Here is a 20,110-nt window from a genome sequence, read left to right on the forward strand (position 1 = left end):
AATTAGCCTTGATGTGTCTGATTTCCACATAGACAATGGTGAAGCTAGTGGTGAATTTATCTTTGGAGAGAATAATCATGTTTAGATAATTCATCAATTACTATGATATGTATTATGTTTTCATTATGTACTTTTCTTGTATGTTTTTTTTTGTTCAAGTTATGTACTCTTAATTATTCATTATTAATAAAGTACGTCCAGTTTAATTATCTTAAACTAATCTTATACTTATTATTTTATGAAGATATGGATCTGCCCGAAGTTGGTTCCAAATTTCAATGCCTTTTGGACAGTGGAACAACACACACTATTCTGAAGGATAGAAAATATTTTTTAAAGTTAAAATTATTTCAAGCAAATGTTAATACCATTTCTGGGTCAGCCAAGCTAATAGAAGGTTCTGGAAAAGCTTGCATAATACTCCCAAATGGAACAAAATTAATCATTATTGACGCTTTATATTCGAGTAAATCTCGAAGAAATCTTATAAGTTTTAAAGATGTGCGTCAAAATGGTTTTCATTTAGAAACAATGATAGTGGATCAAAAAGAATATTTATGCCTCACGGCAGAAAAACATGGCAAGAAACATGTGTATGAGAAATTGCCAGCATATTCTTCAGGGTTATATCATATAGATATACGACCAGTTGAAATAAATTCGATATCTAACCAGAAGTTAGATAATAAGAATCTGCTAAATTTATGGCATGATCGTTTGGGTCATCCTGGTACAGGAATGATGCACAAGATTATAGCAAATTCAGTAGGACATTCAATTAGGAATGTTAAAATCCCTCGATCAGATGAATTAACATGCTCTGCATGTTCACTTGGCAAATTAATAATAAGACCATCTATGAACAAAATTGCTACTGAATCTCCAACATTTTTAGAGAGGATTCAAGGAGACATTTGTGGACCAATTAATCCTGCATGTGGACCATTCCGATATTTTATGGTATTAATTGATGCCTCAACTCGATGGTCACATGTAAGTCTCTTATCCAGTAGAAATGTTGCTTTTGCAAAACTCCTTGCTCAAATTATTAAACTAAGAGCACAATTTCTAGACCATACAATAAAAAGAATAAGGCTTGACAATGCAGGGGAATTTACATCCCAAACATTTAATGATTATTGTATGTCGATTGGAATTGTTGTAGAACATCCTGTAGCTCATGTTCATACACAAAATGGACTTGCTGAGTCATTAATTAAGAGACTACAATTGATTGCAAGGCCATTATTGATGAGATCAAAATTGCCTTCATCTGCTTGGGGTCATGCCATAATACATGCGGCAACTCTAATTAGGTTGAGACCAACTGCTTATCATAAGTTCTCACCACTACAATTAGTTTTTGGTCGAGAACCTAATATCTCACATCTAAAAATTTTTGGTTGTGCGGTGTATGTTCCTATTGCTCCACCCCAACGAACAAAGATGGGTCCACAAAGAAGGCTGGGAATTTATGTTGGGTTTGAATCACCCTCCATAATTAAATATCTTGAACCAATGACCGGTGATTTATTTACGGCCAGATTTGCCGACTGTCATTTCAATGAGACAGTATTCCCAGCCTTAGGGGGAGAGAAAGTGGACCCACGAAAGAAAGAAATAGAAATCATTTGGAATGCAACACAATTGTCAATGTTTGATCCACGAACAAATATGTGTGAACAAGAAGTTCAGAAAATTGTTCATTTACAAAGCATTGCAAATCAGCTGCCTGATGCATTTATAGATGCAAAGAAAGTGACAAAATCACATATACCAGCTGAAAATGCCCCTGCACGAATTGAAATTCCTTCTGGTGATAAGATCATTGAAAATGAATCTCTAGCACGCCGAAAGCGTGGAAGACCACTTGGTTCAAAAGACTCTAAACCAAGAAAATTAAAAAGACCTGATGAGATCGACAATATTCCCCTTACAGAAGGTCAAGAAAGACAAAGTACAGATAAGAATAGAGAAAAAGATGATAATCCGAAAGGGGATGAACAAGATGACCATAACATCGATAACAATGAAACTTCAATAAATTTTGTTTCTACCAGGAATTATTGGAATAGAAATGATGTTATCGTAAATGAAATATTTGCATATTCCATTGCAATTGAAATGGCATCTGACGAAAATGATAGTGAACCAAGAACAGTGGAAGAATGTCGTTGCAGGCATGATTGGCCAAAATGGAAAGAGGCAATGCAGACAGAGTTAAAGTCACTCGAAAAACGAGAAGTGTTTGGAAAAATAACCCTTACACCAGAAGGTGTAAAGCCAGTTGGATACAAGTGGGTATTTGTGAGAAAACGAAATGAGAAAAATGAAATTGTAAGATACAAGGCAAGACTTGTAGCCCAAGGTTTTTCTCAAATTCCAGGGATTGATTATGAGGAGACATATTCTCCCGTAGTTGATGCAACTACGTTAAGATTTTTGGTAAGCTTGACAGTCTCAGAAGGACTAAAGATGCGATTAATGGATGTAGTAACCGCATATTTATATGGGTCACTCGATACAGATATTTATATGAAAGTCCCAGATGGACTAAAATTACCAGAAAACCACAAGCCTAGACATTTACTTTCCATAAAATTAAAAAGGTCACTTTATGGATTGAAACAGTCTGGGAGGATGTGGTATAATCGTCTTAGTGAATACCTTATGAAAGAAGGGTTCAAGAATAATCAAATCAGTCCTTGTGTTTTCATTAAGAGATCACAATCAGGGTTTGCAATTGTTGCAGTTTATGTTGATGACTTGAATATCATTGGAACCCCAAATGAACTTGAAAGAACTGCAAAATACTTGATGAAAGAATTTGAGATGAAAGACCTTGGACAAACTAAATTTTGCCTTGGATTGCAAATTGAGCACTTAAATAATGGTATTTTCGTCCATCAGTCTAACTACACCGAAAGAGTGTTAAAACGTTTTTTTCATGGACAAAGCGACCCCAACAAACACCCCAATGATTGTTCGGTCTTTGACTATGAAATATGATCCATTTAGACCTCGAGAGGAAAACGAGGATGACCTTGGTCCTGAAGTACCATATCTAAGTGCAATTGGGGCTCTAATGTATCTAGCTAACAATACTAGACCAGACATAGCTTTTTCTGTGAATTTGTTAGCCAGGTTTAGCAACGCACCAACGAAGAGACACTGGAAAGGAGTAAGACACTTACTACGATATCTACGAGGAACAAAAGATCTTGGTTTGTTTTATCAATCAAGGCAAGATGCCACCCTCATCGGATATGCAGATGCTGGATATCTATCAGACCCACAAAACGCCAAGTCACAAACTGGATATCTGTTCACCTATGGTGGAACTGCAATTTCTTGGAAATCAACAAAGCAAACCTTAACTGCGACATCATCAAATCATGCTGAGTTGATTGCCCTTTATGAAGCAGGACGTGAGTGTGTATGGCTAAGGTCAATGATCGGCAATATCCAAGAAGAATGTGGGATGAAAGAAGTAACTGAAAGTCCAACCATCATTTATGAAGATAATACTGCATGTATCGCACAAGTAACTGAAGGATATATTAAAGGTGATAGGACTAAACATATATCCCCAAAACTGTTCTTTACACACGATTTGCAGAAGGAAGGGAAGATAAATGTCCAACAGATCCAATCATCTGATAATCTTGCAGACTTGTTTACAAAGTCCCTACCTTCGAAGAGTGTTGAGCGGTTGGTCCACAAGATTGGGATGCGTCGTCTTCATAAACTATGTTAAAATCAGGGGGAGCATTATATGCACTGCACTCTTTTTCCCTTCGATCAGGTTTTTATCCCAATGGGTTTTTCCTGACAAGGTTTTTAATGAGGCAGTACACTAAAGCATATAGTAATGTATTGTTGTACTCTTTTCCCTTAGCTATGGCTTTTATCCTAAAGGGTTTTACCTAGCAAGGTTTTAACGAGGCAACATATACCCTATTCTGTATGGACATTCAAGGGGGAGTGTTAAGAGTTAATTAAATTAGTCAAGGTGTGAATGTCCACACTCCAATTCTTCATTGCATTTAATGTAGTAGCCAACCCTAATTGCCACCCTCTAAGGTTATAGCCCACAATGTAATAGTGGTTCTTACTACTATAAATAGCCATGTAATTTCACTTGTATGATGCACAAAAATATTACTAAGAGTAATACATAAAAGTAGTAATACTTCTCTTATTACCTTCTTCTCTTAATCCTCTAATTTCTATATATTTCATAACAAAATATACTTATATAGGAATAATAACCCCCTTGATATTTAATAATTGATTCATATTGTCTTTATATTTGCCGGTGTACAAATTTACGATGTGTTATTAATTGTTTGTTGTTACCATTTTGCAGAATGCAGATGCACTAATATTTGTATAACATATCTTTTATTGTTTATTAATCGCACCATTACTTTAAACTCTTATGCTAATAATATAATTTTTATTAAAAAAAAAAAACCTTCTTAATATAGAAATAGAAACAGAAAATATGTTAAAATGAGAAAAAAAGGTTTATAAAAAAAAATTAAAAGATGATAAAAATGTTCCTTGTTTTTTTTGTAAAACGAAAGAACAGATCAGCCACGTGGAAGGATGATTGTCTCAAGTCTCAACTAACAAATTTAGGCCATCTTTTTTATGAAATGAAACTAGGATGACTAATACACTAATACGACGCACTTTGCTTTCCTGGTGATGCTAAAGTGCCAAACCCGATTCCCCTGCTCACACGTATTCACCTTTCCTTTATTGACTTTTTTTTTTTTAGCGATCTCTTCTTTCTTCTATTTTGTTGTCTTTTGCAATTTGAGTGACAATTCCACAAAGGGCCATTAATCCTTTCGGTTTATTAAAGGAAAGATCTAATATATTCCATTAATATATTCACTCAAACTTTGTTTACTTCATATTCTTGTTATTTACTGTACTCCATTTATTTATTTATTTACTTATTGCCATATATTTTTTATAGGAGTGCGTATTTATAAAATTTAGATATTTGAAAAAAATATGTAGTAAGATGAATTTTACAAATCCTACTTGATAATAGTGTTTTTTCCCCTATATGGTAAGGTTAAAGTAAGATCAAATAAAGTTCAGTAAAGATTTGAACAATTAGCTTGGATCAAACAAATCAATTTTCGTTCATACCAAATTAGGCCAAACTTTAGACAATGAGCATTAAAGAATATTAACTGATCAAGTAAAATACGTAGTATATGCCTTATACTTTTCTTTTATTTTTTTTAAGTGTCACAATATGGTCGAACACGTACGTACATCATGTATGTCTAGCGGGCTACTCCGTCTTTTCACCAATCAACTTAGAACTTTGCTCAAATGTAAGATATTGGATATTTTATTTTGTATTTATAAAGTACTCTGTATAAGACTATAAGTGATCAAATAAATTGCAAATATAGAGTCATAGAGATCATGCAAAGTGCAAAAGTGAAGAAAATTACACTGGCAGAACAGAATTGATAAATAAATATTCAGTAATATACTAATATGCGTGAGTTTACTATACTTTATAATCACGAGGATGTTTTCTTTTACATATATACTACTGGACTCTAGGAGCAGTAATTTTAGCCGCTGCTTAAGCATAACTCTCGTGGAACTCGTGAATTGTTTTTGTTCATTCTGTCTGAAAGCTTCACAACCTCAGATGAATTTTTTTTCTTTTTTTCTTTTGGAAAATCAGATGGTAGGTTTAATTAATTTTACTATGAAGTATCATCCGAAGTTATAGTTTATATTACTCTATTTTTAATAAACTTGTACGCCCTTCACCAAAAAGAAAAAATAATAAACTTGTACACCATATAATACATGCTTATCTTTAAATATATGGTGGACTATTTCACCATAATGTGTCACAAATTAATGGTGATATTAAATTAATTTTAATTTAAATCATTTTCATCAATGTCATGTTTATTTCGATTTGATGATTTTTTATTCAAAGTTTCATTTTCATATAAAAAAGATGGTACACGAAACTATTTAAGAATTGTTCATTAGTCGAAGTACAATATAATCTTCATATAAAATGATTAACCAAGAACTTGTTTAAAGTTCAGAGACTTCCAGAATTTGGCCCATTGTATTATTTTAGTTTTTATATTATTTAATAAAGCATGGTAGAAAATTCCAGAGTTTGTGGATAAATAAAGTTTTGGCATTTACATCAACAAGAGCAATGATTGTTGCTTAAGCAATTTATGGGAACAAGGTTTTGATTAGGTAAAACAATTTGGAATACTCTCTAGTTTTCTATAAAGATTTAGACCTCTTTTCCACAGCCCTAATAGAAAGATCTGGATATTGCATATATACATACATTTCCAATTTTATTTTTTATTATTTGTATATTTATGGATAATGTTAAACTTGCTCTAAAAATTTTAGTCATTGATATTTGATAACCTTAATTTATACACATCAATTTTTTATTTTTAGTTAACCAATGTATTTTCAATTTGAAAATACATACTCTGCATTATTATAGCCTAACAATCTATAAACTGATAACAAATGATGCAATGGTAATTAGTTAGCCATATGCCAAAGTTCATAGTAAGAGTAACATAATTTGTCCGGATTACCACACATATATATAAGGGCATGTTCACATTTATTGAACTGAGCTGAACTGAATTGATTGGATATAAACTGAACTGGACTGAGTTGAACTGAATATTTTATGAGAGAAGAAAATTAGGAGTTGAACTGTACTGAACTGAACTGATTGAAGCTGAACTAAACTGAACTGATTGGAGCTGAACTGAACTAAAATTAAGTAAATGTGAACAGACCCTAAGTCTACAAATGTAGAGAGTGTCACGTAAGTAGGATACTTAAAAATGTAACAAATACAGAGTACTAAAGAAGAAAAATGTATGCTTAGAAATAAAATTTCATTACTAAAAGCATTGAGTCATTGACTATGTAAATTTACTAACAAAACTATATACATAGCCCAAAACTCCGAACCAATACCACCATTTGTTATTCCTTCCTAAACAATTAAAGCTACTGCTTGACCCAAAAAATAAAAATAAAAATAAAAAATGGTTATAGTCAAATTGACTCATTTCATGTGCTGATTATAGAGGAGGGACAAATCTCTGTTTAAGTGGAGAATGAAATCACAAAAGGTAGTTAGGTAGTTAGAAATACGTTAGCCACGAATTCTGGGGAGTTCAATTCCCCCTAACCTTTGAATTTCTGGTAATATCTAATTTTTTGCAATGTTTTGGTGTCAATTGACGATTTGGCAACGCATAAAGTGTCGGAGCCGTCCATTAGAAAAACAATGCTACTCAATCTAAAGAAAAGGAAATACGGAGTACTACGATAAATTAGCAACTAACTAATCCTGAGTTTAATACACAATTTTTTTTTTTTTTTTTATGCAGAATACACAATTAGTAGCTGACCCACTGTGATATCATCAAACAGAACGTTGGCACTTGGCATTGTGCTAACAATCCTAATCTATAGATTACTTGATCAATGCTTTCGTATTAGTCACTTGTCAACATAAAAATTATTTTAATTTAATTTTAATTTATTAATTGAATTATTATATAGTGATGAATTTGATGATCTCGTTTTTTTCTCTTTGTTTGAGATTGGCTTGGTAGTGGACTAAGGATAGTATGATAGCTTGCTGGCACAACACAAAAAGAACAATGACTAGCTTCATGGAGCTCGAGCAATGCATAGCATGATATGAAACGAATAGATGCAGGATGGGATGTGCCGTATATATGGCATGGTTTTGGGAATGGTTGGCTAGACCCGACTTTCATGTCATGCTTGTGCCTAGCCAATTCATAAGCACGATTGCCTACATAAGCATGATACAATCTTAAACCTTTAATTCGGAGTTGATTTGCTTCAATTAAGATAAATGATTTCGAATGATGACAAAGCAAATTATGGTTTAGTCTATGATACAAATGTCACTTTTCAAACAACTACGACTTGAATTGAATGAAAATTTCCTTTATGATTCTAGTTCAAAATTAGTTAGACAATACCTCGTGTATTAGTACCATTATGTCAAAATTTCATTTCCTTCTGAAAAACCGCTGTGAAAATAGGATCTTTAAAACATACGGCTCTGATACCGTGTGAGATTTCGGGAAAACTCTTCAATTTGGAGAGTTTACCATGGATTAATATATAGAGTTTACGATCCTAATCCTGATCACGTTAGGAAAACTAATACGATAAGGATATAAAATATACATCAAAACTATCTTAATTTGCGACAAGTATTATCATAAATATAAAATCTATCAAAAACATTTTTTACTTTGTAATTTGTATTTCCAATCTTGTGAAATCTAAAAACAAAAAACCAAAAAAAAGACAATGATACCGAATAAACTTTTATACTCCGGGCTTGTTCTCATTGACTGGACTGAACTGAACTGAGTTGAGCTGAGTTGAATTGAACTGAACTGAATATTTTATAAGAGAAGGAAATTAGGAGCTGAACTAAATTGAGCTGAACTGAATTGAGCTGAACTGAACTGAACTGAACTGAATTGAACTATGCTGAATTCAACGTAAGAGAACAGACCCTCCGTAATCGCAAAAGGAGGCAGTGAGTCTCTTACTGGACTATGGGCTTCATCGCTATCAATTAGCTCAACAACAATCCAATAGCCCAATCCAATCTATTTGTCTATCTTCTTCAGCCCAATAAGCCAGTTTACGTTTCACTAGAGTGAGATTATCTTCCTTTTTCTTCTTCAGTTTTCTTCTTTCTCTCTTTCTTAAACCAGCTATTTTCTCTCTCCTCTGGGTTTAGGTCTTCCATTGTTGCACAACGCCAAACCAGCTCCTCAATTTTCTCTTATTGAAGATTTCCTCTTCTTCAGGTTTTTCTCTCTCTTCGTTATTCAATTTTATGATTACATTCATTCAATTCTATATATATTTGCGAATTTCGCTCAAATTCATGATTTTTTGTAATTTTTTTTTTTAAAATTTTTGTTTTCTCTTGTGTGATTGGAATTCTGTAGTTGATTTTAGTGTTAGAATTTGGAGAGATGAAATAATTCTGTAAATTGATTTTGTGATTCAAAGTTATGGAAAATTGTAGTCATTAGATAATTCATTTATTCTATGTGCTTCCGATTATTTTTTCCTAGCGTTTTTAGTTGTGACGGAATTTCTTTTTTTTCTTTTTTTTTTTTTTTTTTTTGGAAATTAAGGCTTTAATCGGTGTTCTATGTATAATATGAAGCTCGAGCAATTATCCTAGGTTAACTTTCAATTTTTTTTTTAAAAGATTACTTTTCAATTTTTTTTCGAATTTTCGGTGTTTATCTTGTGAAATACGGATATAAATCAGTGATTTTTGATGAACTTCCAAGCTATTGATTAGTTTACATCATATCAAGTATGAACAGTGAAGTAATAAGAGTGTGCTTAGTCCTGGTTACAACTCTGAATTCGTAATGTTAGGGTTTTAGTGCTATCAATTTGAGCAAGAGAATTTTTGTTGAGGACTTTTTTCCATTCGAATACAATTGGCAATCATACTTAGAATAAATCTTATTAGGACAAATTGCATGAGTGTCTGAGTAAAATGTAGAGTAACTGAAATTTTTCCGAGTTGATCCTAAAATGACGGAGAGACTTATGTTTGGGGAAGGAAGGTATTGATTTATATTTGTTTATGTTATTTTTCACAGGTCATTCGGCTTCGATCATGTCGTGGTGCACAATCGAGTCTGATCCTGGTATGGTTTTTTTTGCATCTCTCTGTGAGGGTTCTACGTTGTTGTTGTAGAGATTTTTTTAATATCTTGTTGCATGTGCAATTGACATGAGGATTGACATCTTGACTTTGTTATGTCAATGCTTATCATCCAAATAATCCTAAGTTGATTTTGTGCGGATTGTATCAATTCTTGTTTAGCTGCTGTAATTCCTTTCTGAATTGAATTGTATAATCATTAAACAGATAAGTGTGTAAGGGGCTGCACCATATTAAGTATTATTTGATTTTTATCCTCCTAGAATTCCAGCAATCATCGTCATGTTAATGTGGTCCTTATTGAGGAAACATAAGATTTGGATACTGTAATATTTGTAAGGAAAGTCATTCTAGCAATTCTTTTGCATTTAAAGCTTGGATTTGGTGATTCTGTTTGGTAACTTTTGCTGATGAGTGGTGTGGTTCTTTAATGGATCAATTGATATAATAATATGCATTTATGATTGAAGTAGTGACAGTTGTACAGTACTAAATTTGTGTGAGTACTTGAGTTTGAAGGAAAGAGGAAATTTGCTGAACGATTTTGCAACCAATTAGTAGAATGTGATTCGTCAGAAAAGAGTGATTTAGCAGTAGGGAAACTGAGCTATACTTGGCATATTTGCTGCTGCACTTGTAGTAACATGACTTGATTTGATAGGGATATTTGCATGGAAATATGGAATCCGTACCTGAAAATTTGTTCTAGTGTTTTGATATGTGCTCAACAGAAATTCTTCTCAATTTAATGGAAAACAAAAGCCCCTAGGACTGTAGTTTGTCCTAGTAATTCATTATGTTAATTGTTTGTATCCTTATTCTATTGCCTTCCTCTGTTTCCCCTCTCACAAACTCCTGTTTGCCTAATTCTTGACCACCATTTTGATTTCATCAGGACAAGCTTAATGCTTGACCATTGTTTTGCTTTCTTAGTTCCTCTGTTTGTTTGTCTCTCTCCTCTCTTCCATCCTATGGCTACTGAACAGACCAGACTTAGAAGCCTTGCAGTCAAGTGCTTCCCCAATGATCTATTTTCCTCATACCTGCCATGGCCTAATGTGGCATTATGCGACTAATGGGTGAAGATCTAGCCACTGTTAGTTGCAAAAGATGCTACTGAAAGTATGACTAAATGAATTTCTTAATATTCTAGTGGTCTCCACAATTGTTAGTATAAGGATGACTGCTTGTGATATACTAAGTGAAACAAACTGATTTTCGATGCCAGTGGTGGTTTTGTAACAGATTTAGATATATCAGTGTTTGGGTGGTGGTAGGAAACAAAGATGGGTACTTCCTGGTGTAGGGCTGCTTTCACATATATGAAGCCAGTGGTTGGGTACTTCCTGGTCTAGTGGTTGGGTTCATTTTTTCTTTTTGTTTTTGTTATGCGGATTAAACCTCCAGAAACATGGTTGTTAACTTGATGTATTGTTTCTCTGTTATTGGTCTTGGTTACAAGCCTCTTATTGGGTTATCCTTTCTTAGTATCTCATCTTTAGCAGGTAAAAACAATTAAAGGATGAGCACACACACACAAAAAAAAAAAAAAAAAAAAAAGGTGGTACTGAGCAATATTGTTGTAGATCAATTTTAGCCCTTTTAGGTGATTTGGGATCTATGCAAGGCAAGTTTCTATCAATCAGGTAGGATTACTTATATAGCCTTTGTTTAGTGAGAATGTGAGACTGACCAAGGGAAGATGTAAAAGTCAATGATAACATTGTTAAGGAAGCTAAGTTGTGTGATTTTATTTGGTATAATTTTGCAATGAATGAGGGATTTATGACCTAATAATTGCCTTTTGGCTGCTATATTGACAGTTTGACACTTGATCTTAAATTTAAATGCTTCTTATCCATGTAGAAAAACTCAAGTACCTTAGTTGTTTCCGATTATTACTTTACTGAAAGTTCTTTGTTATTTTGGACTATATCTTTCAATAAAATGTGGTAAATTGAGGCGTAAGTGCATGATTAATCGCTTGAATAACCATAGTTTTTCTTCATTTCCTAGCTGATTCTTAAAATAAAAAAATAAAAAAAAGAAAAAAAAAAGATTAAAAAAAAAAGAAAAGAAAAGAAAGAAAAAAAAAAAGAAAAGAAAAAGAAATGATGCTCAATTAGATTGCTCTTTCAATATTATTAAGCTGCAACTGAAATGTGTTGAATTTCAGGTGTATTTACGGAACTGATACAGCAAATGCAAGTGAAGGGTGTTCAGGTATTATCTCTCTACAACTCCAATGAGAATATTGGAGGTTATTTATTTCATATATAGTTTTTACACGGAGGTCATGTGTTACTGGGCTTTGTTGTGTAATAATATAGCCTCAGTTAATGAGGCAGTTGGTCTTGATTAACTATAAACAAATTACTTCAATCATGACATAAACATCTTTACGACTCATTTAATGTTTCCAGCTAATAATCAGCTTCTATTGTGGTTTTTAATTTTATATTCTAGGAATCTGAAAATCATTCTGTTACAAACCCATCCAAACTTTCATCAACTAGCTACTAGGGTTTGGGACTAGGATATCAAGCTACATGTGTTATTCTTGATATAAAATGAGACTTGGGTTTTTAACTGTAGATGTTAGTAAACGGTAATAGAAAAAATAGCTACAGAGTATTATAGAGAAAATTGAAGTATGAATTACCTAAATTGGAACAGGATTTTCTTGCTTCCAAATTCCAATTAATTGAATATTTATGAAAATGTGAATATTTAGTATGTTTCAAAATCAGAACCAAATTAGCTTGTTGGGAAATGCCTTGTATTGAACTTTATGTGGAGGACATTATTGCTTTACTTTTTTTTTAACTGGTGTTTTGGTTGCTTCTGGCTTTCTGGATTGATTTAAAATGTGAAGTTCATGTTGATACAGACATGAGTTTTTCCATTGTCCCTGTTTAAAGCTTTGGCTCTTGTACGATGAATGTAACACTACAAACTAATTTGTTTGAATAAATGGCACTTGATTGATGCACTGAAAACAATGAATATCTTGTGGTCATGTACTTCAAATAATGCTCTGATATTATGCTGATCCAGGTTGAAGAACTATATTCTCTAGATCTGGAGACTCTGGACAGCTTGCGGTGAGTTGTCGTCTCTTGTATCATTGAGTATACATCAATGATCTTCCTGTTTTATCAAAGAATTCCTTCATGCAAAATAGTTTTACATGTTTGAATCTCATATCTTACCAATAACAGGCCTGTATATGGGTTGATATTCCTATTCAAGTGGCGTCCTGGGGAAAAAGATGACCGTGCTGTCATCAAGGAGCCAAATCCCAACTTGTTTTTTGCTAGCCAGGTAAGCATTTAAGTAGTTTACTCAATTTCTTTTTTAGTTATTACTCATAATTTATATTTCTGGGGGGAACCATGGAGTTAATTTTGTGCTGAACTTGTTTTCCAGGTTATTAACAATGCATGTGCGACGCAAGCAATTTTATCAATTCTTCTAAATTCTCCGGATGTTGATGTTGGCCCAGAGCTGTCGAATCTGAAAGAGTTCACTAAGAATTTTCCATCCGAACTTAAAGGTCTGGCTATTAACAACAGTGAAGCCATTCGCACAGCACATAATAGTTTTGCTAGACCTGAGCCTTTTGTTCCTGAAGAGCAGAAAACTGCAACCAAGGATGATGATGTCTACCATTTTATAAGCTATTTACCTTATGAAGGAGTCTTATACGAGCTAGATGGGCTGAAGGAGGGGCCCATTAGCCTTGGCCCTTGCTCTGGGGGGCAAAATGACTCCGATTGGTTGCAAAAGGTTCAGCCTGTCATCCAAGAGCGCATTGAGAAGTACTCGAAGAACGAGATTAGGTTTAATCTTTTGGCCGTGATCAAAAACAGGAAAGAGCTGTATACAGTGGAGCTTAAAGAGTGTCAGAGAAAAAGAGAGCGCATTTTACAACAACTCTCTGCTGCACAGTCAGGGACAGCAGGTGTACCAGAAAACACCAAACTCGAAGAACTTAACCGGCAACTCGCTGAAGTAAATGTTGGTATTGAAGCTGCTACAGAGAAGATTGTAATGGAGGAGGAGAAGTTCAAGAAGTGGAGAACAGAAAACATTCGCAGGAAGCATAATTATATTCCATTTTTGTTCAATTTCCTTAAGATTCTTGCGGAGAAGAAGCAGTTGAAGCCTCTCATAGAGAAGGCGCAGCAGAAGAAAGTAAGCAACTCCACTTGATTCTATGAGATCAGGGAAAGGCTGGGGTGGTCTGTTTTATTTGTGAATTAATTGTCAGTTGGGAAATGCCTCACAACATTAGTAAAGGCATGTTTATTTAGTGAATTCAGGCTATACAATTTATTGTATCGAGTAAGGCATGTTTTAACTTTTTCAGTTGCTCTTCTCTTATACTTTGCTTTCTCAAGGCCTTTGGATGAGTCTGATAAAATTGCGTTCCAATGTGTGTTCGTTGAATTATTACTCGTATATTTTCCCTTTTTGGCTGCGATGTCATTTCTCTGCACTTTGTGCTATTGATAAACCAACAATTAAAATGAGGACGTCTAAAAGAGGAAAAATAGGCAAGCATCAGTATAAATATTTTTAAAGTGTGACTGATAAATCATTTGTATAAACAATTTAGATATCTAATTTATTTATATACTTAATATATCCAAAAAAAAAAAAAAACAATGATAAACATCTTATGCAACAAAAAGAAAGAAATGTAATAATTTTGACCCTACTATACGTTCAAATTTGAAATATGTTCAGGCACCTTGATGTCAGATTTCAGAACCTATCTTAGACTCTGATCACTTGTAATTGCAACTTTGCAAGGTGCCAAGGTAATCTACAATTTGAGCATTAGCACACCGATGTATAGCAAGCTACTATTCAACAGACGGACAAACACCTAATTTGTATGCCAGTGTGGATGATAGTTGTTTGAAAATTTGCACCGTGCTTCACACCTGTTCTGAGGATAGAGATTCATTGCTTAGGAGCCTTTCAACCTCATCGTTTGCCTCAACTTGCTGTCTCCATCGCTGATTTAACAAAGAATGTACAGAAGAAAAATGCCAGAGCAGCAAGTTATTGACAACTTTAGAGCTAGTGGGTAATTCATTTGATGGTAAAAGCAAGCATTCTAAATACAGTACTGCAAGATTCACCCTCAGGATATGTGATAGGAAGGAATGTGAACTCCGAGACTAACCTCTTCAAGATTTTCCAATCCCATTAGTTGCTCTATTTGTTTGGCAATATTTTCCTGTGAAGAGAAATTATGAAAGTGTTATACTAGTATTTCTCATTGAAAGATTATTTCGCACAGGAGGAAGGGAAAGCAGGAGATCTAGTTGAACTAATGTTCACCGTATTGCTTGAAGCTTCGGCTGCAAGAACATCTGTGTCCAATTCCACCTCAATTTCTATCATAGAAGAGATCTGAAAGTAGGAAAAAAAATGTATTGAAACAATGTAATATGAACATATGCAAGCTCCGCAGTATTCAATTGGTAGAACGTACCCTGGCATAGCTATCAATAAGCTCCATACGTCCTTTAAGGGAGTTTTCCAGACCTTCACGCACCCTTTTGATTCTATTTCTTCTAGCACTGTAAGAAAAAAGTATCACATCAACTCTCTAAAATATATCAACTTCATAAGACCAATGAATAGAAGATTATGAAACTTTTTCAGTATAATCACCGGTAAGACGGTTCGCCCACGGCAAAAATTTTGTTCTCCAACTGGCAGATTCGAGCCAACATCCAAACCTGGCAGGAGAGAAAAGTTATACTTGGTATCAAACAAATGAGCAAGCTAAAGAAAAATCGATTTAAGAGAATGTGATCTTTGGCTCATTGATATAACCGAGCTGTTATGCAAGCTCATACCAAATCCATGATACTAAAGTAGATTAATCCATTGATGCTCACTCTTCTTTCATTCTCTTATGTCCACACTATACGTAGTCATCAAAATTCTAGAATTACAGTAGCACTAAGCCATCACATGAAGTAGTTGCAAGTCTTTGTTTCCTTTATTTGCTTGGTAAATACTTCATAAATGGGTATCACGAGAATGGTATCTGGAATATGGAACTCGAATAAGGGAACACAGGAACTAGAACCTCTAGATACCAACTTAAATCAACTATAATGCCCATAAAAAATAACCACGATATTAATACATCAAAAGACCTCCATTCATTTTATTTGCTTTCAAGGGAAAAAAAATAGTTCTAAAATCAACTTAAAGCTCAAGCTGCATTAGCCCATAAAGAAGCTAGCATAGTCGTATTATTCCATAGCAAACCATACAGAATAGTAACATCCTTAAAAATCCGACCATATCTTTCCAGCTAAACACATTATAAGACTGCCATAATTGCATTTCACCAAATAAAATTCATCTCCTTCATCCTATCAAAACCAACCAATTCAATCTGTAACAACTCCTGATTCTTCAAAGAGCTCATCCAAGTCTCACAAAGAATTTTCTACAAAGAAAACTAGCCAGTTCACAACAAAAGAAAACATGTGAACAAGACTCACAGTTTGCTCCATTCATTTTTTTTTTTTTTTTTTTTTTTACTCATGTTGAAATTATAATGCTCAGGAATTATGAAAGCCATGAACTTTAATCAAGACATTATTAATTGATTTTCTTTTGTTTTTCTTCTGAATGTTCATCAGTTGATCATTCTACAAATCTACAATTTTAGAAATCAATATACAATTATACCTAGTACCAACAGAGGAATCATTTTATTCCACATACCTCATTTTCAGCAGAATCTTTAAGATCCTTGATGCGAGACTGAAGCAAATCGTACTGTGCCAGAAGTTGCTGCTTTATAGCAATTGCATCTGCCATCCTCTGAGGCAGGCTGGAAGCAGAGACAACATGAGAGTCATTTTTTTGTTCACGTAAAAAAGATTTGGCTTGACATAATTTTGTTTACTTATAATAGACAGAGGAAGTTACTTGATTCCTTCTTTACATCTTACTACTCTTTGATTCTAGATTTTTTGGTGTGTTGATAACTAAACAAAATAAGATGAAATTCTGGAGAATTAAAGAATAATTGACCGTCCTGAACCACTGCTATATACTTCTATTAGGACTAGGAATGTAGTCATGTACCCCATCCAAACAAGTGAGAGGGAAAAAAAAATAATAAAAAAAAAATCAAAGGCATACTTAAGAGCATGAGCATACATAGGCTTACGCTTACCTGCCCCAACTGTGGCAAGACCACCATGTTTAAAGTGGCACCTACAGCAAAAGAAGCTGCAGCTGCAGCAGGTAAGAGCTGAGGCAAGCTGGGGTTAATAAAACCAGAGGCAGCATCTCCAGAGGCCAGTAACACAAGAAGTGGAAGGACAACGGATGGATTAAGCAAAGATGGTTTGCTATCTGCAGAAGGGGCTCTTAGAAGAAGAGATTCACGGCTGTCTCGATGGTTTGTCAAGCAAAGAGGTTCTGAAGGGTAATACTTTGGGGCTTTAGGACTAATTCTGATGGGGCCAACCTCTCTGAAGACACTTGATGGAGCTGCTAGGGCTAAAGTGACTCTCTCTCCTTGCTGTGCTGGGACATCAGGTGTTGAAGTCGCAAATCTATGCGTGCGAGCATTTCCAGATGGGGTTTGGATCTGGAAATGTAAATGTAACTTATAAGATTACTTTCAAAGAAAGAAACAAATACAATACACCTAGCAAAACAATTATACTGCCAAAAATCTTCATGCTTTTCAGTGAATAATAGATATTGTGTTAGAGTTTATTACCAAAATAGAATGGACAGCAGAAGGAATTGTTTGCTTTGTAGTTTGAAGAAATCCCAGCCATCTTCTCCACGCTGGAACATCCATGCTGCGTTCGGCAGGATGAGATCCTTAGAAACAGTAAATGTAACAGGATCAAAACCACAAAACATACTTTTTCTTTCAGAAAACTGTAAAACAAATGCAGGGAGTTTTTTTTTTTTTTTTTTTTTTTTTTTTACTGGCAACCTTGAAAAGTATTTTGTAAAGTATGCTTATTACGACATAGAATGGAGAAATAGCGTAATTCTTTTCCAGCATCAAGTCTAGACATTACAAAAAATAGGGACTTGAAGACTAGATTTATATGCTAACCTGATTTCTTCTGACTCAATATTAACTATATCTCCTGAAACAAGCTCGTACTGGTAGCGGCACTTTGAACAAGATACTACCTACAAAAGATCATATGGAAATTAATTGAGCAACCTAATTGCATATAGATAACCAAGCACTTCATATCAGGGCCAAACAAGAGTGTTATATGGTAATAATTACTCATATGCATTCTCTGAATTTGATTTACATTAGTAGTGACTGATAATTGTCTAAGACTGTTACAGTGAATTGGTTCCGAAAACTCAAGTGAGGTGTTATTATATGCCTTTTCAGTCCCTCAACCCACCCAAAAAAAAAAAGAATACTGCCATGACTGTAATATATATGAGCTATTGACTTCAATTTTGATGCAATGTATTAGAAAACCACAAGAGACCTTGACATGCGTACTTGAATACCCTGTTGGGGTTGTGCAACAGCAACAGCAACCATGCAAGTCGGGCATTTTATTATCTTACCAAAAGGGACCTGCAAATACAAACACCATCATTTAACAAATCACACCATGTTAAGTACAGAATTCCAAAAATTATGTTGATGAAATAAATTCTTGTATGCTTCATCAAAGAGTACACCACTAAACACCGTATCTAGTTACAAGATCATCATATTTAAGCAAATTAAGGCTAACTCTAACCTCTTCCCCAGGAGAAAGTCCAACTCGGCAAATTTCATCAACGATTTTTAGGGCATCGGTTACCCTCAATGAAGCGGCTAGACCAATGACTAATGTTGTGTAAGTGTTTAAATCCGGCCTTGGCCATTTCCATCTCACAACAATGCCACTATTCTCCTTTAAGACTGCAATTTTACAATCCACAATCAATGCAAATACACACGTTTACTCACACTTACAAAGCGCTAAAAGCCAATAAGATCATGGCACAATACAGGAGCAAATTAGAATACAAATACTCATACCATATAAGATAACAAGATACAACCATGCTTTAACAAAATCTTAACCTAATTCACATCAGATAATTACACTACTTCACACCAGATTCCAAATATATCCAATGAACTGCAAAAAAGATACATGCAAAGCAAACATAAGAGCTAACTATAATAATTTAGAGTCGAAACACTATGTATAAAACATTGACAACATTACCTCTCTAAACTTCAACTATCATTACTTAAATTTGATATACTTCCTCTGTTTTTCAGTTGTTCCACTTTAACTATAATTTTGACAAATATTATCAATAATTATCCTTAATTATAAATTATAAAAACTAGATATTATACGGAAACAAATTCATCAAGGTTTAATTTATTGAAAAACTAACCTAAACTAAACTTTTTTTTTTCTTCCTGTAAATAGCAGAAATTATCGGAAACATAAAGCTTATGCAAATAAGACTAATCATTAATCAAGCATTAATAACACCGATAAATCGATAATATGATTATATAATTAGTGAATAATTGGACATATGAAATAAATATATAAAGTTCATAGAAATAATAAGATTAATCAACAATCAAACAATAATAACACTGATAAAATGATTAAAATCGGCGATAAAACTGCATATATCAAAATCGCTTACAAAATTACCTTGATCGAAAGCCGAACAACGCATAGCATTGAAGATAGAGAGAGCTAAATCAGAATTATTGCACAAAATTGCAGCATTAATAATTCGACAACAATCCTCGCAACTAACAATTCCGCCATTTTCACTTCTATAATCAACAATGATTTGAAGAACTTCACTCGCATCCTTCATACTCGAAGCTCGAATAATCGCATCATCATCCAACACTACCTTATCTCTTCCTCCGCCGTCTTCTTCATCCGAGACTTCGTTTCGAGTGTTACTGGTTGAAGCTCGAACAGCGACATTAATGGCGGAAGAATTCCAGAAATTGAGAGAAGAAGAAGAAGAAGAAGAAGAAAGAGAAGGTTCTAGATTGTTCCGAAGGAGAAAGAGGAAGATGCTTTTATGGTGGTGAGAGTTGATGGGAGGCGAGAGAATGAATGGAGAAGTAAAGTTGAGTGCCATTGCAGAAATTGGAGAAGCTTTACTTTCTCTCTCCTCTCTGTGTGTGAGAGTTTATGGGAAGAGAAGATGAGGAATGAGAGGTGAGAGGTTGAATTAAAAAGATTGGCATATTCCACGTCATCATATTGGATAAAAGGATTTAGG

The 20,110-nt window shown here is 34.0% G+C and overlaps 2 protein-coding genes across 2 annotated transcripts; one reads left to right on the plus strand and one right to left on the minus strand.

Annotated features, from left to right (window-relative positions):
• The first annotated feature begins 8,799 nt into the window (after positions 1 to 8,799).
• On the plus strand, positions 8,800 to 14,173 carry LOC145598183 (ubiquitin carboxyl-terminal hydrolase 2-like). Its single transcript, XM_081654500.1, has 6 exons — positions 8,800 to 8,918; positions 9,738 to 9,785; positions 11,979 to 12,025; positions 12,860 to 12,906; positions 13,024 to 13,126; positions 13,232 to 14,173. Exons 2-6 carry the CDS (start codon positions 9,755 to 9,757, stop codon positions 14,015 to 14,017), a joined length of 1,014 nt encoding a protein of 337 aa, XP_081510626.1. The 5' UTR covers positions 8,800 to 8,918; positions 9,738 to 9,754; the 3' UTR covers positions 14,018 to 14,173.
• Positions 14,174 to 14,358: 185 nt separating this feature from the next.
• Positions 14,359 to 20,031, minus strand: LOC145598244 (uncharacterized). Its single transcript, XM_081654575.1, has 12 exons — positions 19,519 to 20,031; positions 18,592 to 18,755; positions 18,345 to 18,422; positions 17,931 to 18,010; positions 17,580 to 17,664; positions 17,025 to 17,444; positions 16,568 to 16,675; positions 15,494 to 15,561; positions 15,312 to 15,399; positions 15,158 to 15,229; positions 15,000 to 15,053; positions 14,359 to 14,829 (listed from the first exon to the last, which is right to left on the minus strand). The coding sequence occupies exons 1-12, from the start codon at positions 19,964 to 19,966 to the stop codon at positions 14,749 to 14,751; spliced, it is 1,746 nt and encodes a 581-aa protein (XP_081510701.1). The 5' UTR covers positions 19,967 to 20,031; the 3' UTR covers positions 14,359 to 14,748.
• Positions 20,032 to 20,110: the final 79 nt, after the last annotated feature.

This window comes from Chenopodium album, chromosome 20, assembly GCF_948465745.1.
Source record: "Chenopodium album chromosome 20, dcCheAlbu1.1, whole genome shotgun sequence".
Lineage (NCBI taxonomy): Eukaryota > Viridiplantae > Streptophyta > Magnoliopsida > Caryophyllales > Amaranthaceae > Chenopodium > Chenopodium album.